General features: G+C 55.4%; 1 protein-coding gene across 1 annotated transcript; it reads right to left on the reverse strand.

Moving 5' to 3' along the window:
• Positions 1-8125: 8125 nt before the first annotated feature.
• Positions 8126-15473, reverse strand: Dusp7 (dual specificity phosphatase 7). The gene is made up of 3 exons (XM_041677447.1): positions 14428-15473; positions 12598-13032; positions 8126-10249 (listed from the first exon to the last, which is right to left on the reverse strand). The coding sequence occupies exons 1-3, from the start codon at positions 14942-14944 to the stop codon at positions 9942-9944; spliced, it is 1260 nt and encodes a 419-aa protein (XP_041533381.1). The 5' UTR covers positions 14945-15473; the 3' UTR covers positions 8126-9941.
• Positions 15474-19161: the final 3688 nt, after the last annotated feature.

Raw genomic sequence — 19161 nt, forward strand, 5'->3', positions numbered from 1 at the left:
CAATCCTTGCTTCTTTGGCAGGAAGTTGGGCCCCAAATGGCTGGATTCTAGTCCTGATCACAGGAGACAGTGTGGTGGTTGATCTATTTTGCGATTTGGTTTCCAGACAAGGGTCTCTTCACAAAGAGCAAGGTGAAAGGTGAAGGCTCTTATCCACCTTCCGCTTGGCCAACCCCAGTTCAAGCCAACCTCTTGAGCCTCTGTGTAGTCAGGTGTCCACAGCAGACTGAGGCTAACCCCAAAATGAGAAATCTGGCCTTGGACTAATTCACATTGTGGAAAGCCTTGAGCAGCAGAAGGCTAGGCAGGGGACAAGGACTCAGACTAGAGTTGCCTTTCTTCTCCCCCTCTCAAAGGCTGTGTTGCCCTATTCCACCTCAGTGCTCCTTCCTTGGGGTCAGACAAACTGGGGACAGAAGGTACAGGTGGAAGACGGCACATCTCAGTATGGCCAGCTCAGATGGAGCCTGATCAGCCCATTGCCCTACCCTTTTCCCACACGGGGAGATCAAGGCTGAGAAGCAGGGCTAGCATCTTCATAGGGAGCCAGACGGAGTAAGACAGAGATCAAGAGGGTCCCTGGGACCCATGTGGCTGAACCAGACAGCGTCCTGGGCCTGGCTGGGGGTGGGGGCAGCAGAGCTCTGTCCGGGAGGCTGTTGATCCAATCCAACAATGATGAAACAGCCCCTTTGTCTTGCGGCGCCAAAGTTGCTGTGACTGGAGGAGGCGTGACGTGAAAGGGTCATTGTTCCCACTTGGGCAGCCACTCAGGGAGCTGGAGGACCAGCCCATGGCAGGCTGCATGCCAAGGCTGTAGCCCTTGCCTGCTGCCTGTGTCTGCTCGGGATGTCCTGGGCTTTCTGCCTCTGACCCATGGCCAATCTCTCTTCCTCTTGAGCCGCCAGGCTAGACACAGGTGTCCCCAGAACCAGAATCCTGCAGATCCTGAATGGGGTGCTGGCTACTTCACACACAGGTGAACCTCATGACTCTAAGTGCCACCCAGAGCTTGGAGGTAAAGGTGCTTGTCCTGGGGCAAGGAAACGTGACAGTGACATTCATATCCCAAGGCTGTAGCCTCAGGGGCAGCTCCTCCCCACCCCTTACCCCCTGGCACCTTGTCGATGAGGAAAGAGAAGCAGAGGAAAAACGTGGGTGCTCCTAGCCAGCACAATGGGAGTTTATTTGTTGATATCCCCAGACCTGATGGGTGTCCTTGCACCACGGGTACCTGAAGCCCTGCTGCTCCAGTTCCCACCCTTCTCTTGTTTCTCCAAGCCCCTCTCCTGAACTCTTTCAAAAGCCCAAATCTGATCAGGTGCTGGCCCCGCTTCAAACCTGCCACAGCCTGCCCCCCACAACCCAAATCTCATGTTCTGACACTGCCGTTCAGAGCCTCCCTCAAGACATAGAAGCAGCAGAGGGGGAGAAGTTTGCCTGGGTCCTCCCACTTCTGTGCAGGAACACTACACTAACCGTAGCTTTTCCTGCCAGGTACAACTTCAACCCTCGCTCCTGCAGGTCTGCTCCAGTTCTCCTGAGCTTCTCTCTTTCCCCCTAGGGCGAACTGTCCCTTCTCTCTACAGCTCAAGGGGTGTGTGCTCAGGAATATCATCAGGGGTCCAGGGCAAAGCTAAAGCCCTTTCTCCCTGCCCTAGGTGGGCCAGCTGGCTCCAGGGTCCAGACCTCCTCAACGTACCTCTCCAGGCCCCCTCTCTCCACTGCCTCCCCAGCTGCAAGAATCAAGCTTCAGGCCGGGCCTGTCCCCAGCTGATGAACCCCTCCCCAAGTCCCAGCTAATGAACCCCTCCCCCAGTCCCAGCTAACAAACGCCTCCCCCAGTCCCAGCTAACGAACCCCTCCCCCAGTCCCAGCTAGGCTTTGGCTCTGCTCTCGACTTCTTTCCCTGGAGGGATGCAGCTAATTAACCGAGAGGGTTTAATTAATCAATTAGTGTGGCCTCCAGACCCCTCCACTTAGCTGGGGCAATGGCAGGTCTTTGTGAACAGGAGTGGCCAGAACCTTCTCTGGCTGGAACCTAGCCAAGGGCAGGGTAGCAATCCGGGTGGGCAGAGGCAGTGGGATAGCACGGGGCGGGGGGGGGGGAGCCCAATGCCACCTCCTCAGCATCACGATAAGCCTGGACAGGCAGGATTGGGTAACCCGACCATGTGAAGGGATGGAAGGGGACAGGCCCTCTGGGGACCTTGGCAATACCTCTATGTGTACAGTTTACAAAGACAGATAGACAGTCAGAGCTGACCATGTTCCCCAGGTGGCCCAGGGGATGGCCAGCTGGACCTGGTCCAGGGTTGATACTGTACAGGGGCTCACGGCAATCAAAAGCGACATGACTCTCACTTGGAAAATGAAGTTAGGGAAGGGCTTCCTAGAGGTGGGGGTACTGGAGATGGGCTCACAGAGAAGACAGATAAAACGGAGCCATTTGAAAGGGATGGTGGGTAATTCTACATTCTAGAAAGAGAAAGTCTCACACGCACAAGGACTGGAGGCAGTATGCTCAGAAAGTTAGGGTTCACTGGAAGGTGCTGCTCCCCTCTGAAGAGTCTCCAGGCTGTGTTTCCTAGTAGAGCTGGTGTCTCTGCCTCTCTCTTCCCGTTTATATGCTCTGGTAGGACAGCACTGACTCCATTCCGAGGTTCCCTCACTGTTAACTGTCCCCTTCCCCGCAGATACACTGGAATCCCTTCAGTGGGGCCTCTGTGTTCTACTTCTGGAGACACTGTTCCTGGTGATATTACGGCTTAGGAAGGGAATCAAGACCAAAAGTCTCCTTGAAGAGCTGGTGAGATGGGTCAGTGTGCTTTCTGCCAAGCCTAACGACTGGAGTTCTATCCCCTGGGTCCCCTGGATAGAGTAGTGACTCCTGCAAGTTGTCCTCTGACTCCACAACGTGCCCAAGTACATGTATGACCACACAAACAAACCATTTTAAAAATCTCGAACACCGAAGGTCCCTTTGTCTACCAGCCCAAGCCAGTGTGGCATCGTTCTGACCATGGCTGTACTGCTCTGCCTCGGCTTCCTCATCACCTGTCAGGGTTGGCCCAGCCCCTCCCCGTGTAGGCTGCAGGGAGGATTAAAGGAGTTTATCATCTTAAGCCTGCAGGACACCCGGAGGGAGAGAGCGAGGGGGGGGGGCACACTGGGTATGTTATTATCATCATCACTCTTGCAGTTAGAACTGCTAGGGATCCCACGAGTCAGCACAATCCCAGGCAGAGCCAACCAGAAGGGGCAGTGCAGACCAGGCAGGGGCTCGGAACACGGAGGGATGCTTAGCTAGGTCTCCAGCCTTTGCCAAGGACGGGGAATTTTCGGTTTTCGCAAGTCAGCGACAATAGGCCAGCAGGAAAGCCAAATAGTCCTGTTCTTTCCCTTCGGAAGCCAAGTCAAAAAAAAAAAAAAAACAGAACACAGGTGTTTGCCCCAGAAATGCCATTTCTGGGCACGATGCCCGAGGGAGAGACGCACAGATGTACAGAAATCCCACTCAGACTCTGTCCAGAAGTACGGAAGGGATAAGGCGGAAGTTAGACCAAGGAGGGCCGTTACCATTCAGCCTCTTTCCCCCCACGGAGACAGCATAGAGAAAAGCAGAGCCTGGGACTAGGGGTCTGGGGCAGGTGGGAGCAAGCCTTTGCCTCTGTCGGGCCCGTGCCTGACAGACACCATCCCCAGCTCCCAGCTTTTCAGGGAGGAAGAGAGGCAGAGCTGGGTAGATGCAGGGCTTGGATGGGTTAGAGGGCCTGATGGGGGCTTCCAGAGATGCTGGGCTACAGTGGGCCGGCTGGGAAGCTGTGAGGAAGGACATAAGAATAGGATAGGACATGAGCAGATCCAAAGACAAGACTCAAAGGGAGTGGTGATGGCCTTTTCTAATGGTCACAAGAGGATGGCAAGAATCCCGGCTGGACTCCAGACCAGAGCATGGAGGAACAGTCTGTAGAGCTGGGATCAGAGGCTAAGTACCCTCTGCTAAGAGCAGTCTGATTTCCCTAGCCCTCAGAACCAAGAGAAGGAGGGTTCCCCTAGAAAGAGAGGAAGCACAGGGAAATGGAAGAGGCTATCAGGAAGGGGTCTGCTGCCTGCCCACCTTGTCTTGGCAGCCCTTAGACCCTGCCAAGGGACTTCATCACTGACCCTCTTAGGCTGGGCACTGGCCCCTGGGCTCCTCTTGGGTACTGAGGCCAAGCTGTCTGGTCATTGGGACAAGACTGAGGGCTTGAGTTTGAGGGCCAGGTCTCTCCAGGTCATTATCCTCATCAGGCAAGCAAGGAGTACAGAAGGTGGCCTGCCCAAGGTCTCTCGGTGAATTGGCAGTGGCTGTCCCCTGAAAGGTGCCCTTCAGCAAGGGTGGGGAGGGCCTATGTAAATGATGACCACTGTGGCTTACATTCCCAAATCTCTGAGAAGGCTGAGAAGGGCCTTGGGGTTGTGCTTTTCTGGGAAGGGGAAGGATGGGTGTTGAAGCCCGTGTGGGGAGGGAAGAAACCAAGGATGCTCTGAGAGGCATCTTGTGGATGCTCAGTGTGGAGGACAGTGAAAGGTAACACAAGCTGCACTCATGAGGTATGAGGAGAATCTGAGACCCATGCCAGCCCTGCCTAAGGGCCAGCGTGTGTGTGTGTGTGTGTGTGTGTGTGTGTATTCACAGGTGTTCATTTGTATGTGCACATACATGGGCAGACCAGAGGTCAACGTAGGGCATCAACTGCTCTTCCACCTTAGTTTTGGAGACAGTCTTTTACTGATGCACACACTGATTTGGCTAGACTGGCTAGGAGAAGGCCCAAGGGATCCTCCTGTCTGCTTTTCCAGCTCGGATAGCAGGCACACGCTGCAGCGACTGGTATTTATACGGATGCTGGAGATCAGAATTCAAGTCCTCATGTCTAGCCACAAATACCATCTCCTAAGAATTGGACCCATGAGGCTGGCAGTCAGGATTCCAGGACACAGACCCTCTGCTCACATGTGACATCCACTCCCCATAGGGACAAGCCTCATTGGTCTGTCAACTCCTGGGCCCCGTGATCCAGCCCTCCTGACCCACCCTGAATGACTGCCCAGTCTCCTCCTCATCCCTTGGCCTGTACACCTGCTTTTCGGGCTACCTTCCACGCAGCAGCTAGGACATTGGACAATTCCAATTAGACCCTGACAGCCTTGAACTGGAAGTCACCAAGGGGGCCTTTTGCCCCCAGAAGGGGTCTCCCGTGGAAAGGGACTGCTCCCCTTGCTTTACCTGCAGGCTCTCAGGTAAGAGGATGTGTGGCCATGGAAGTGTCCATAGAGCGCAGCTCTGTGGCAGGTAGTGTCGTCACAGAAGCTCTGGAAAGGGGGCTGGCCACCTAGGCAAGGTGGATTCCTTTCTGGCCTAGAGTCCTTGACAGGGCCTCATGTGTCCCAGTCAAGAGACAATGAGGATAAGGCCCCTGGGAGCTTTTAAATGCTGGGATTTAATGTCTAGGTCTGGGAAGGCCTGAAGTCACTCACAGCACACACGATGGGAGGAGGTTGCAGCCAGAGGCAGGCTCTCTCCTTCATCTCTGTGGGACTTGCTTGAACCTGTTCAGTCTGAGAAATGAGGAGGCCTCACACACGCACATGAGCATGTGTGTGTCTGGCCTCTCATAGGGCCTGAGGGAGAAAGGTTTCCAGACTGATGGAGAAGGCGGAGCCTTGAGAAAAGATTGACAGCAGGGTGAGGAGTGACTTCCTCCTTGGTACCCCTCCACCCTGCTATGGAGATACTCAAAGATTCTGAAGCTTCCTTGGGTCTGCTAGGTCTCTGGCATCAGATGGGATCAGTGCAGGGGGGCTTCTGGGATAGGAGTGTGCTATGTCTTGGTGAATAAAAGAAGCAGGGAGAAAGATGCTCTCCCTGTCCCAGGGTGTCCAGAGGTTCATGTTAGCATGCTCCTTAGAGAAGCCAGACTCCTGCCCAGACCCTGTGGCTTCTGTTTGGTATAGGTGCTGTTGTACCCGGGTACGCCCATACTGAGATACAGACTCCCAGTACCTGAGTTTTCTGGGCAGTAACAGCGGCAGGGAGAGGTCAGGTTCCATCAAGGTCTGCTGCCACCCTACCCCCCACCCGCCCCATACAGAGGCAGGAGTGTTTTCGATCTTGAGGGTGGCAGATAGGTAGAGTGGCCCCTATCCTAAAGGCTGTCTTTCTCATCCCAGACTCAGAGCAGGACCACTCTAGGGAACCGTACATCTTTTATGCGGTCTCCTTGTTCACACACCCCCTCAAGGTGATGAGTCCACATTGCTTCAAGTGCTTCTTGGTCTTCAGCCTTAGTCACTCTTGCTGTTGCAATCGGATTCATTTATCAGAAGACAAGTTGAGGGCCCATTATCCTGCCACCCAGGCTGACATCACAGAGCTTTCCCTGGGGCATGTTCCCATTCCCGAGACTGCCCAGCCAGCACAGGAAATGGCTGGTGCATGAATGTGCCAATGAGTAAGTGGCTTGGTCCTTCTCCCATGAGAAAGCTACAAAGCGGCAAAGCAGTGGCATTCTTTGGGCTCCTGGGGAAGAGTCTGAGAGGGCAGAACAGGGACCTTGTAGGGCTAAGCGGGTCAGAGGGAGGGTGTCAGGGTAGAGCAGCCGAGGATGCTGCCTGAGAACCAGTGTTCAACCTAAGTTCAGGGGTGGCTGGTGCCTGGGGTTTGGGATGAGCAGAACCGTTGGAAGACTCCACAGGGGTGGAGTCTGGGGTCCAGAGCTGCCTGACCGAGCCTAAGGTTTCTGAGTAGGGAACCAGGACACAGCTACTCAGCCATGACCTGGACAACTGCCCCCTAGTCTTAGCCAGGCAGCATGAAGGTGGAATTTTTATACAGTGAGGATACTGAGGGTCAGAGAGACCACGGGCTTAAGGTTCCATGGTTGGGAAGCGATGGGGTTGGCCCCCTTCATGCACTCTTAGGCCCTCGGTCCTCAGCTTGAGGAGTCTGTTCAGGAAGTGACTGTTGTTCCCACCCCCATAATGTCCTTGGGCACACTGGCACTGCCAGGCACTTACTCGGCCTGTTAAGGGCCCAGCCCCCAGCCAGGCGCCCGCGGGCTTCCCCAGCCCCAGGCAACGGCACCGAGAGGGAACAAAGGCGCAGTCTCTGCCTTCTCAGACACCCACCCCTGCCTGCCCCTGGCACAGAAAGACCGTGGCCCTGAGGAACTCTGACAGCAAAAGTAGCAACCACCCCCTTGCCAACACTGTGAGAACCCCCACTTCTCTGGCTTTCGACTTGCAGGAATATGGGGTCCTTTACTCTGAGGTCTCAAGCACCGAATGGAGGCTGCCAGTCACAGCAGCCAGTTGAGCCGCCTATGGTGGCAGAACCTGGCCTCTGTCTTAGGCCTCGCTGAGAAGGTAGTGACTGTTCTGATACTGAGACTCGTGAGCAGCAATGAGCCGAGGTCAAAGAGCCTGGATATGGAGGGGAGCATCCTGGGAGAAGTGAGGCTGCTCTCACCTTTGACCCTGCCTACCGACCTTGCACCTGTGTCCACCTGACACAGGCAGAGCCTAAGAGGATGGAAGCACCTCTCCAATAAGGGGGCACTGTAGCACTCACTCACCAGAGCCACGTTCATGCTCCCAACGGTAGCCCATCAGTGGGAGCCCCAGTGGAGGCCTGAGCCTGCTACTTCCAGCTGCCCCCAGTGTGCCCACACCCTCACCAGAAAAACACGTGCTCACCATGCCAAACATGAGAAGGGCTTAGTGTCTCTGTGAGCTTGGCTCTACTTAAGTTTTTTTCAAAACAGGGTTTCCCTGTGTAGCTCTAGCTGTCCTGGAACTCGCTCTGTAGATCAAGCTGGCCTCGAACTCAGAGATCTACCTACCTCTGCCTCCTAGGTGCTGAGATTAAAGGTGAGCACCACCACCGCCCAGCTTGACTCTACTTTAAAGACAGTGACTGACAAAGGGTTAGGGTTAGACAGAAGCCCTGGCTGCTCCCTCCCATACTGGAGCACTTCCTGGCAGACTCTAGGCAAGATGAAGCCCACTCTCACAGACACAGGCAACACTACTCCTGCCTCACGTTCCCATGCCCTTATTGAACACCATGACTCCATTTAAAGAAAAAATAATATTTATTTGCAATATAAACAAAGTCCCGTTGCTGGCTCGGGATATATATATATATGTGTGTGTGTGCATGTGTGTGTATATGTATATATATATATATATGTAGGGTCACAAATTTTCCTTCATAAGATCATAAAGCAAAACTGGCCACCCTCTGGTATACCCTCATTTACATTCTGATCCATCTTTCTGGGTTTTTCTTTTTAAAAATAAGAGAGAAAGAGAGAGAGAGAGAGAGAGAGAGAGAGACCATGTATACCATGTACAGCATGGATGTTTTTGTCAATTTCTCAACTGTGGCTAGATTTTAAGCTGCTGCCCTAAAGAATCCCTGAAAACCACCCTGTGAGGTAAGCTGTGGTGGGTGGCATTTCTGTGGCCTCCTCCACTGCCCACTGTGGGTGCTGGTTCCAGCAGGACCCCAGCACCCCTCTTCCCATTTCTCATGGTTTCTGACGAGAAGAGGCTTGGAAAGGAACCAAATTAGAGGAGCGTTATGGAACCCGTGGCTTTGGACACTGAGTGGCAGACAGAGCTTCACACTCCCTCCACTGGCCTGTCCTTGCCCCTCCTGCCCCAGCTCTTGGGCTGCAATGGATGTTAAGTTGCCTGCAGGTAAAAGGCATGGGCAACATAGGCTAGGGCAGGCGTGCACCTGGGCAAGGGGGCTGAGAGTGGTAACTGGATCAAAGCCACCGTGAGGATGAGGGACAAGACTGGGAAGGGGAGTATGCCCCATCATCCATGCTTACCCAGGCACTGTGGGCTCCGTTCCCAGGTAGAGACAGAGAGGATGATGCAGGCGGTGGGTAACTTATGAAAGGGCCAGGGCCTAGACTTCTTAGGGACTGAGCCCACACGGCTAATCCTACTGCTTGGCCTTCCCCTGCAGCACCACGCCAGCAAGACATGGCAGAACCACCACCTTCTGCCTCAGAGAGATCTGCAGGACTCTTAGAAGGTGGGTAGGAGGGCAGACAATGCAAAGGCCACCAGTGCCCACCATGCAAAACCCACAGCAACTGGTCAGTGCAGTGTGGCACTGAACTGGGCCGGGCCACAGGCAGGAGATGGTATAACCGGGGGAACTAATGCCCAGAGAGTAGCAACCCACCCTTTCAAGGACACCTGCTGGGAAAACAGAGGCTTCACACATGTGCAAAATGCATTTGGTCAGGAACATGTGGTTTGTCTTTTCCATTGAAAACAAAAGAACACACACCAATGGTTGTTTTTTGAAACAGGAAGAAACTGAGAACACATCTCTCTCTCTCTCTTGCAGATTAAGAAAAGGGTGAAATATTGGTTTTTACAACCCACTGTCGCATGTAGCCTGAAAAATAACACTTTTTGTTTAAAAAAAAAAAAAGAAAGAAAAAACTGAGAAGAGCTTGAACACTCTGCTCCAGGGAGCTTGGATTTACCTGCCAGAAGTAGTAAACTCAGGTCTGTGGATATGTCTTTAAAAACAGTCAGAATGGCCGGGCCATCAGCAGAATGGATGTCCTGGGGTAGAGACAAGGCCCCGCTGGCCTCCAAGCCACAAGTCTGAAAGTTGAGGCCAATGCTCACTTCAGCAACACATGTCTGGAAAGCTGAAGCCACTCTGGCGAGTGCTACCACAGCGGCCTTGCTGTGGGCCCTGCCCAGGACAACATGGGAGCTCAGCCACTGCTCAGCCTGGTTCTCTGGACACAGGTGACATCTGTGGGTTCTTCAGGCCAAGGGAGCAGCAGGCGAAGGCCCCCCCATCAGGCCCTGTGGAAGGCTGGGAGACCTCGGTGCTGCGCCCATTAATGCATCAGGCCTCACGTGGACTCGAGCGTGTTGATCGGGAACAGGTTGTGGTTGGTGGGCGTGGAGAAGTAGAGCTGCTCACTGGGTGCGTGGTTGTCGCATGGGCTGCTGAGCCCCAGCGTCCGCTCAAAGTCCAGCAGCTGCCCCATGAAGTTGAAGTTGGGCGAGATGTTAGACTTTTTCCTCTTAACGAAGTCATAGGCATCGTTGAGGGACAGGTTCATCTTCTGCATCAGGTAGGCTACAGTAACCGTCACTGAGCGGCTGATGCCTGCTAGGCAGTGCACCAAGACGCCACACTTCTTGGAGCGGGCTTCATCTGAAACACAGGGGCATGGGTCAGAGTAGAACCATCTCCAAGCAACCTCCCAAACAGGTGGGCGGATGGGTCACAGAAGGGCTGAGGGACAGAGGACAGCCTAGTGGCCGGCCAACACAGCGGATAAAGCCCAGCACACACAGGGTAGCAGAGAGCAATACCATACTACACAAGTGAGCCCCAGACCACCTCTGTGCACTCTGACTTTATTTATTCTCACTGCTTTCGTAGGGACCAAGCACGAGTTACTGTCTGTCACCACTGGGATCACTACTAGCCCCACCATGGCCACAAGTGGTACAAAGGGTGTCACCCACATCCTCTTGATGGCACCACAGCCAGTTAAGCCCATTGTGTCAATGTGAAAACAGACGCAAAAACAAAGTGACAAGCCACACACACAGAGGGTCCTTCTACTTAGTACCCACTCCCATGGGGAATCCCAGGACATCCTGGAATGTGGGCTTGAGGCAGGCACCCGGGCCCAGAATAGTCATGTACTCTACCCAATCAGTCCCCAAGGCCTTAACTCCAGCTCCCGAAGACCCAGGGATGAACATGACATCTTCCACAGCAAGTCTCCTTTCCTCCTCCCCCAACCCCTCCAGCTTCCCCCAGGGCCATCAAGGGCACCTCTGCCTGGCACATAGTATCAACTCTGCAAACACTGACTGAGCTATTGAATAGTGGCACTGGGATCTTCTATCCTAGACCCTACAGCGGTAGCTTCTTTACCACTGCTGCCAGGGACATGAACAAAAAAGAGACAGTCCCAGGGTCCTTAAGGTCCCACCTCTAAGCCTCCTGGAAGCCAGGCACACAGTAGGGAATTGCTACTCTCCTATAAGATACACTTGTTCATCAATAATTCTTTACTGCCTCTGGTCTGGGCAAGTTTTCCTTCACCATCTCCGGTCACCTGAGGGGATCTACTCCTAAGCAGACAGGAGGACTGACGGGCTGGCCAATGGCTCTGGAACTGAGAGCAACACTGGCAGGAGAGGTGACAGGGATGGCTCTGTAAAGAGTCAAGTGACCTGACTCTGAAATTTGGGGACAGGGGAAGAAAAAAGCCCCCAGAGAGAGTCAGCTTTCAGAGTGTGGTGCAATTCTGTCTCACTGAGTCCTTATGGGAGGCCGGGACCCTGATTCCTTCCCTTGTCATCTGAGGGGAACCTTCCCTTCCACCTCTGCATCCTGTTCCTTATTCCTCACCAGAAATGGAGGAGAGCTTTTAAGACTAAAAACCACCCACAAGCCAGGCCTTAGTCCTGAGCAACCTGGGGTCCCTCTCTCTGCACCTTCCTTTGTGGGAACCCAAACATTGAGGTTAGCACCCCCAGAGTGCTTGGCTCTGTCCCCTGGGGCAGGGCTGGAAACTCTGGGCAGCCCCTCCCCCAGGACTCAGCTTCCTTCCTTCCTCCCAACCCCGGGCACCTAGTTTTGGTTCCCAGTAAGCGGATGAGGCGGGGAAGCCTCCCACTTCCTGTTGTTAAAGTTAGCCAGGCCTAGCTGACACCAAACGCCCTCAGCTGGACACAGTGGCCATCAATCTGGAAAACACTGCCCAGGTCCTCCCTCACCCGGCCACTGGAGGCCGGGCAGAAACAGAAGCACCAGGCTCAGAGAGCACAGGGTTTATGTTTATTCCGAGCCTGTGTCCTTTCCTGGCTGCTTGGTTAGGACTCCAGGCCAGAAAAGATGACCTCCAAGCCAGCTGGCCAAGGAGGAAGCAGGAGGGGGAGCCGGAGTCAGCTGAGGTCGGGGATGGAGGCCTTCCTCAAGCTGCCTCCACCTTCTTCTATATAGGCAGCTGAGACCATCTGGGTCCCATAGAGGCACTTGGGGGCATCGCAGGTCCAAAATTGCCCATTTGGGGTCAGTCTGGCTCCAGGGCAACCTTCTAGCCCTTTCAGATCCACAATAAAGCTCAAAGAGGCATCGTGACAGCCCCATCCTGGAGAGGCACATGTGTCGGGGCGTGATGCAGAGCCAGTGAGACCCGTGGGAGTCTGCGAGCTGTGATGTCTCAGCTTGGTGCATTGAAACTACAGCAAAGCCAGAGAAACATAGACTGGACCACAGAGAGCCCAGGAGGCGCTAAGAGCTGGGGGAGCCCAGGATTCAGGGGAATGCTCAGGTCCTAACAGGTAAAGGGGCCCAAGGGACTCAGTGAGTCACAGCAAGCACGGGTACACCCACGGGCACACGCTGGCACATGCAGAGCACACACAGGTCTTGACAGGCCCGGAGGTACCCAGTTGGGCAGGGGCGACACCCAGCGTCCCTCACACACCTTGCCTCGCCCGCCCACCCACCCACTCTGTCCAGTGCACAAGGATACTTACCGATGAAGCTGATGGCCTCCGGGAAGAACTGAGAGAGGTTCTGGCTCCAGTGGTCAGAGATGGGGATCTGCTTGTAGGTGAACTCACCGCCATGCTCAAAGGCATTGGGCAGGTTGGGTGTGACATTGAGGATATATTTGATGCCGTACTTGCCAAGTACATCCAGGTTGGTAGAGTCCTTGGCACAGCCGAGGTAGAGGTAGGGCAGAATCTGGACTGGGAAGGCTGGCTGACTGGATGGCACAGGGCTGCCATCCGACTCAGTGGCACTGCTGGGCAGCTCTCGGTCTGACTCGCCATCCGAGCAGTCAGAACTGATGCGCAGGCCCCCCAGGCCCAGCACGGAGGTGGGTGGTGAGCCACTCGGAGAGGACGAGCTGTCCACGTTAGTCTCACAATGCTCTGAGTATTCTGTCTGGAACTTGTTGAAACCACCTGTGGCCAGGGCAAAATGGGGGTCTGGTGAGTCCAAAAGGGCCACAAAAGACTATTAAGGCCAGGATTCCCCATGTCAAAGGCCACAACACGTCCACATCCAAGGACAATGTGAGCATGCCAAACACATTACACATGCACCCACTTGTGTGTTCTTGCCGTCAAAACTAATGCCACCTCACAGGTAAGGAAACCGAGGCCTAAACTCTGAGCCCTTTCCCACAATCCTTCAGGGATACTGACCATACCATGTGAAACAGAGCACCTGAGGACAGGCCCAGCTCACGTCCCTTCTGTAGCACCCACATATACTTAACACACCTGGGGGCTCAGCAGTAGCTACTGGGTCGAGAAGAGCCAACAATCCCATCCCAGGCCAGCACCTGTAGGTCAGCAAAGCCCTATTCCAAAATGAGAGACGAGCCAGAGCACATATGGACCAGTCGGAGGCAGAGAGCCTAGGCAACCACACTTTGTAGAGAGTGGTGTGAAGGTACTGTTGGTCCTCTCCCCCAGCAAGGGAGGAAAGGGGTACTAGCGATCCACTTTTCTCTGGAGCCCTTCCTCAACACAAGCACGACCCCCCCATACGTGACTCACAGAGAAGGGCCATGGGGGGCTATACAAGGACAGGAGAGACAAGGAGCACCATGCAGCTAGGCATGGCCCTGCGGCACCCTCGGGTGCCGCAGGACTCCCCTCCCCTCCCTGCCTGTGTGCTGCCAGCAAGAGGCCATTTTGGAATGTTAATTGGAAACACCGGCTGCAGCCACTAGCCCCCCTGCCGACCGCCTGCCAGCCTCTCCCTTCTATAAACTCAGGCGCAACGGGAAGACAAACCCCCCCCCCCCAACACATACACACACCTGGGCAACTGCCCACATCCTGCCCAAGTGCCTCCAAGAAGCCGCAATCCTGGTAGGTAGGGGCCATACTTGGATCCCAGAGAAACAGACATAAAACGGCCCCCAAGCACAGGAGGTTGGGTGGTTCTGTGAAAGGTGCCTTCCAGATCCCAGTCCTCTAATGACACAAATTCCATGCTAGCCTGTGGGCCCTGTTCCTTTCTGGGTTCCAGCTGCGATCTCCGAGGAGCTCAGCGGAAGCCTGTGCGCTGTTGTCTCCCCATCAACAGGGGTAAAAAAATAAATCGGAAGGAAAAAAGTTTGTTTCAATCACCAAATGGTGCTGAGAAAGAGGACACAGACTGGGTCCCCTGTGCCTGGCTAAACCCACACCTTGGGGGATGGCTCCCAGAAGAAGGGCGGATTCGGGCCAGGGGCGACGTGGCGCCCGGCCTGGCCAAGCGTATGGAAAGGAAACAGCCTGCAGCGAGGGCGCCAGGGAGCGGCAGCGCAGCCCCAATGCCGTCTGGGGTCTAGGTTCTGCCCTCACCTTGGAGGTAGTAGGCCTGGCAGCCGTCGTCTCGCAGCTTCTGCAGGAGCAGGCCGAGAACCGAGGCAGGAGCGCCGGGCTCGGGCTGCCACTCAGCCGTGGCCTCGTCGTAAAGCAGCACGGTGGCTGCCTTGCAGCGTGTGGCGAAGCGCTCCTTGTCGGCATGGTTGGGAATGATGGAGCGGATGGGCAGGTTGCCCTTGCGCAGGCGGCGCAGCATGAGACCCGGGATGGCCAGGTTGATGGCCGTCTCGATGTGCGACGACTCGAAGAGCTCGTGCGGCCGGCAATCCAGCAGCAGAAGGGACGCGCCACCGCGCGCCTCCAGCTCCTCCTGCAGCCACTCGGCGCTCTTGCAGGGCATGGCCCCCGCTCCCGTCGTCGCTCCCGCCCCGATGCCTGCGCCGGACCCAGATCCCGCACCGGGCTCCGACCCCGCCCGGGTGCCCCCAGCCGCCGCCGCCCCCGAAGCCGACATGTGCGCCCGCACTGGGGGCCCGCGGAGCTGGTTTTTCATGGGGAGCCCGGGGCCGGGGCCGGGGCCGGGCAACCCAGCCCTGGGACGGCGCCCCGGCCGCGCTGGCCCCAGACGCGTCTCCGGGCGCCCGCCTCCCGCCGAGCCGCGCGCCCGCCGCCCGGGCCTCCCAGCCTCCGGCCTCAGTCCCGCCCGGCCCTCCGCGCGTGCCGCGGCCTGACAGCCCCAATTAAACCGCGGCTCCGGCGGCCGCGCGCCCGGGCGTCCTCCGGGAGGCGGGGCCGCGAGGCCGGCGCCCGGGCTTAAAGGCACCGCGCCTCCGCAGCCCCTCCCCCGCCAGCTGCGCGGGAGCGCCCTCGGCCGGCTCCTGCGATCCCGCCTCGTCGGGACCTGGCTAAGACCTGCCTAGGGAACCCAGCCAAGGAGCCCTCGTGGATCCCCTCTGGCTGAGCGCCTAGATCTGTGCCCTGCAGGAAGACTACACGGGGACCCCACCCAACATTTACAGAAGCAGAGTTTCTCCAGGACTGGGGCGTGGGGGGCGGTCACCCAGAGTCAACCTTCCCTCCTCTGGTCTGTTACCCTCATTCATTCTCGGATCTCGTTCATTCAACAAATGGAAACTGAATTCCTACTACGTGTCGTGCTCTGTGTTGGGCGGCCGCAGTTTTAGAAAATCGCATCACCCCCCCCCCCCCATGGCCATAGGCTCCAGAAGGGTCTTACCCCAGCAAGTCTGCTAAGGGAGTCATCACCTAGGTGACTCGGGGTAGGATAGTTCAAGGACCACTGTCACCTACTGCAAGCACAGCTGAAAAAAAATCTGAAGGGACTATCCCTGGCTAAGGGAACGCGAGCTCTTTAAGAAAGCTTTTACAAATGCGGCTGTGGCTACCGCCACGTGACTTTCCCACAAGGGCGGGTGGGAGGGAGAAAGCGCTCCATAATCTGCTTTTCTTCACCTACCTCCCTTTCCATGCACCAATCAACTTTTGCGGTAGGCGGGCATGGCGCGACAGATAGTCAATCACGGCCGAAAGAGGCTGCGGAGGGGGGGAAGGAGGCGGGGCCCGCAGCGGGTTCCACCCAGCTGGAAGTGGGCGAGGTCTCGCGGAGCTCGCTATATAAGCTCTCAGGTGGGCGGGGCTGAGGAGGTAAATGGTTTTGCAGGTAGGGCTGGAACAAAGCGGCTGGACTCTGGTGGCACGCGTGCGCAGGGCCCACCCGCGTTCTTTACCAAACTAAGGTGGTCTTTCCTGGGAGGGAGCTGTTCCCTCCAAACCCCAGGTGCATTCTCTTGACAGGCAGCGTGGTCCAATTTGAAGCTTAATCCCTCACTCCGCCCTGGGCCAGTCGTCTCTGAGCCACCTTGCCCTCAACCCCGGATGGGGCGTAGTGGTGTCAGGTCGGGCTGTAGTTACAGTGCCCAGCTCCCACTTAGAGGGCTTCCTCCCAGACAGTCTTAGAAGCCCTCTTCTACATTCGGTCTCAGAAAGGTCACAGCAGGGCAGCCAGGGAAGGTCTCGTTGCGGGGTGGGGGGGTTGTAGATAGATGTAAAGGAGAATGGACCCTTCGGGGAGTACTGTTCTGAGATTGCTAGACAGAGCTAGAGTCCGAGTGGCAAGAACCAGTCAGTCTACCCATGCAGAATCCTCCCAGGTAGAGAACAACCTCTCAGACTGTGCTCCTGGGGGCCAGTCAGGGTGCTGGTCGTAGGAGATGGGTACAGCCTCAGTCCCCCAGGAGAGAATGAATGTGTACTGTGAATCATAGACCTGAGGGCTGGGACCCTGGGGCTGAAGCAACACCCCCTCCTCCGTGCACCAGTTCCAGCAACCTGGGTGCTTGTCCCTCTGTGCTACCAGGGTTAAATGCTCGTCTCTGTTCCCCTCAGACCCTCAACAGCCTAAAGAGGCCCTTTGCTTTTTTTTTTTTTTTTTTTTTTTTTTTTTTGGTTTTTCGAGACAGGGTTTCCCTGTGGCTTTGGAGCCTGTCCTGGAACTAGCTCTGTAGACCAGGCTGGTCTCGAACTCACAGAGATCCGCCTGCAAAGGCCCTTTGCTTTTAATTTTTTGTTTATTTGTTTTTCAAGACAGGATTTCTCTGTAGCTCTGGTTGTCCTGGAATTAGCTCTGTAGACCAGGCTGGCCCCAAATTCTTCAGCAATCCACCTGCCTCTGCCTCCTGAGTGCTGGGATTAAAGGCCACCACCACCTGGGTTTAATTAAAAAAAAAATGTTTAAGTGTTCATGTATCACTAGGGGGTGGGGTGCCTGATGCCCACAGAGGCCAGAAGTGGGCACAGGATCCCCTGGGACTAGAATTACAGATGGTTACAAGCCACTGTGTAGATGTTGGGAATCAAACCCAGAGACCTTTTTCTTTAGGAGAAAGATCAGGTGAGTCCATGATTTACTAATATGCTGTCAAGGAGATATCGCCATAGGGGCGAGCTAGAGTCACATTAACAAGAGTCTCCTGCTGCTCTCAGCTAAGACGAGGTCCCACTGTATGCAGGCATGCTTGCTCCTGAGGGCCTGCCAATGGGAGATGGGGAGTTAGCTGGGTTCTGCCCAGTAATTGCTCAACTGAAAGAGACACCTTTTGGGAATACCCCTAGTTCCACCACTTGCCGTAGAGGAGGCTAGGAGGTCTACCATCCCTCATCCTGGTTTGTGATGTCTTACCTGCTGGTCTCTTCCCACTCTGGAGTCCTTCAAAGAGGCATACACCTTCAGGATTATGGGAATTGGAAATGCTCCTGGGTTGGGGTGGGGTGGAAAAAGAAGCAGTTTGGGTGAGGGAGAGCTTGTGGGGCAGGTTGACTGTGGGGACAAAGGGGTGACAGGAGAAGAAGCCTGTGAGATGCTGGCAGGGTCAGGGCCTCCATCACCCAGGCTGAAGGGAAGCTCCAAAGCCTTGGCTCTGAGTGGGCTCTGGGGACGTGAGTCTCTCTCATAGATCCTGGGAGGTCTTGAAAGAGATGTTCTCTCTTTTTCCGGGAACCTGTGACCCCTCCCTTCAGACATTCTTTTTTTTTCAATCTCTCTTGTTATCTCACAGACGTGTCTCGTGCCTCGCTTACCAGGGTGTCCCTGAGGGAAAGGAAGAACACATAAAGGCTTCCATCACAGGTCTGCTCCCCCGAGGTCAGCAGGCCCCAGAAGGAGTCTGCAGGTGGGTTTATCCTAGCTCTCTGCAGGCAGAGTGAGCCTCCTCCACACTTCTAGGCCTTTGCACCATTGCTGTGTGACAAAACTTCCTGAGGAGATGGTAATACTTACATCTACTCACCCTAGATAGGGAGCCCATGACAGACCAAAGTACAGACACCACCAAAGTCCAACTTGGTGAACCATGAGTTTTACTGGGGTTACTTACAGGAGCACAAACGACTCAAAGACACCTGCGTCACCAAAGCCCCCCCTGGTACAGGTGACTGCTCCCAAAAGCTGGGAACTTAGAGCACCCTGCACAGCCTGCAGGCAGATCAGCGGGTTGGAGAGTATCCTTTCCAAGCCACTGTGATCAAAACCCCTTCCAGGCAGCTCAGGTGGCTTCTGCTTCTCCCAGGCAGCTGCTCTGGTCTCAAAGCCTTCTTTGCAGCTTGTCTCTGCTCTTCTGTGAGGACGTCTCAGCCTTTCTTACCCTGACAGGGAGGGGCCTAGTGAATCTGGTTGGTGTCAGGGACTTCCTGCTGCTATTTTGAGTTGTTTGCCTTCCTGCTTATGGAGCTTGCCTGCGGATGGAATATTGGAATCGCAGAGAAAACTCTGCACTAGCAGCATCTCCTGCAGAGCCCTGGATAGTTTTTGCCTCTAGCCATTGCCTACTTTCTGATCTCAGTTTAGATGTCACTTCCCAGGAGTCTCCTCTGATCCTCCAGTCCTGTTAGCTGCTGTGAGTTTCCAGGACCCTTGTCCCCATCCTGTCTGCACTTCATCATGGCTACCGGGCAGTATGCCTATAGACTTCCTCAGTTTGGATGCCCAGTGGCGTGAATGGTTATCCACTTCCTATGTCCCTGGCTCATCCCTAATTACGTGGAACCCACAAGGCACGTTTGAAGCTGCTCTCCCTGTCTGTGCACATCCAACCCAGAATGACGAAGGAGGACAAGCCTAGCCATGATGGGGGGCATTTCCTGCCCTTTGCTGTTTTCTGGGAAGAGCTGCAGAACTCCAAGAACAGGCATGAACTGGTGTGCCCTCCCCACTGTGTGGCTTGGTGACCCCACTGCTGTGTCATTAAACATGCA

Source organism: Microtus oregoni, unplaced genomic scaffold, assembly GCF_018167655.1.
Source record: "Microtus oregoni isolate MIOR12 unplaced genomic scaffold, Mior012 000028F_ref0000031, whole genome shotgun sequence".
Lineage (NCBI taxonomy): Eukaryota > Metazoa > Chordata > Mammalia > Rodentia > Cricetidae > Microtus > Microtus oregoni.

Bases quoted from the DNA above. Each gene is read 5' to 3' on its own strand.
- Dusp7 (XM_041677447.1), bottom strand. From the start codon at position 14,944: ATGAAAAACCAGCTCCGCGGGCCCCCAGTGCGGGCGCACATGTCGGCT. The intron at 13,033-14,427 runs GTGAGGGCAGAA...CCCTGGCCACAG, and splicing joins CCAGGCCTACTACCTCCAAG to GTGGTTTCAACAAGTTCCAG. The intron at 10,250-12,597 runs GTAAGTATCCTT...CCTGTGTTTCAG, and splicing joins GGAGGCCATCAGCTTCATCG to ATGAAGCCCGCTCCAAGAAG.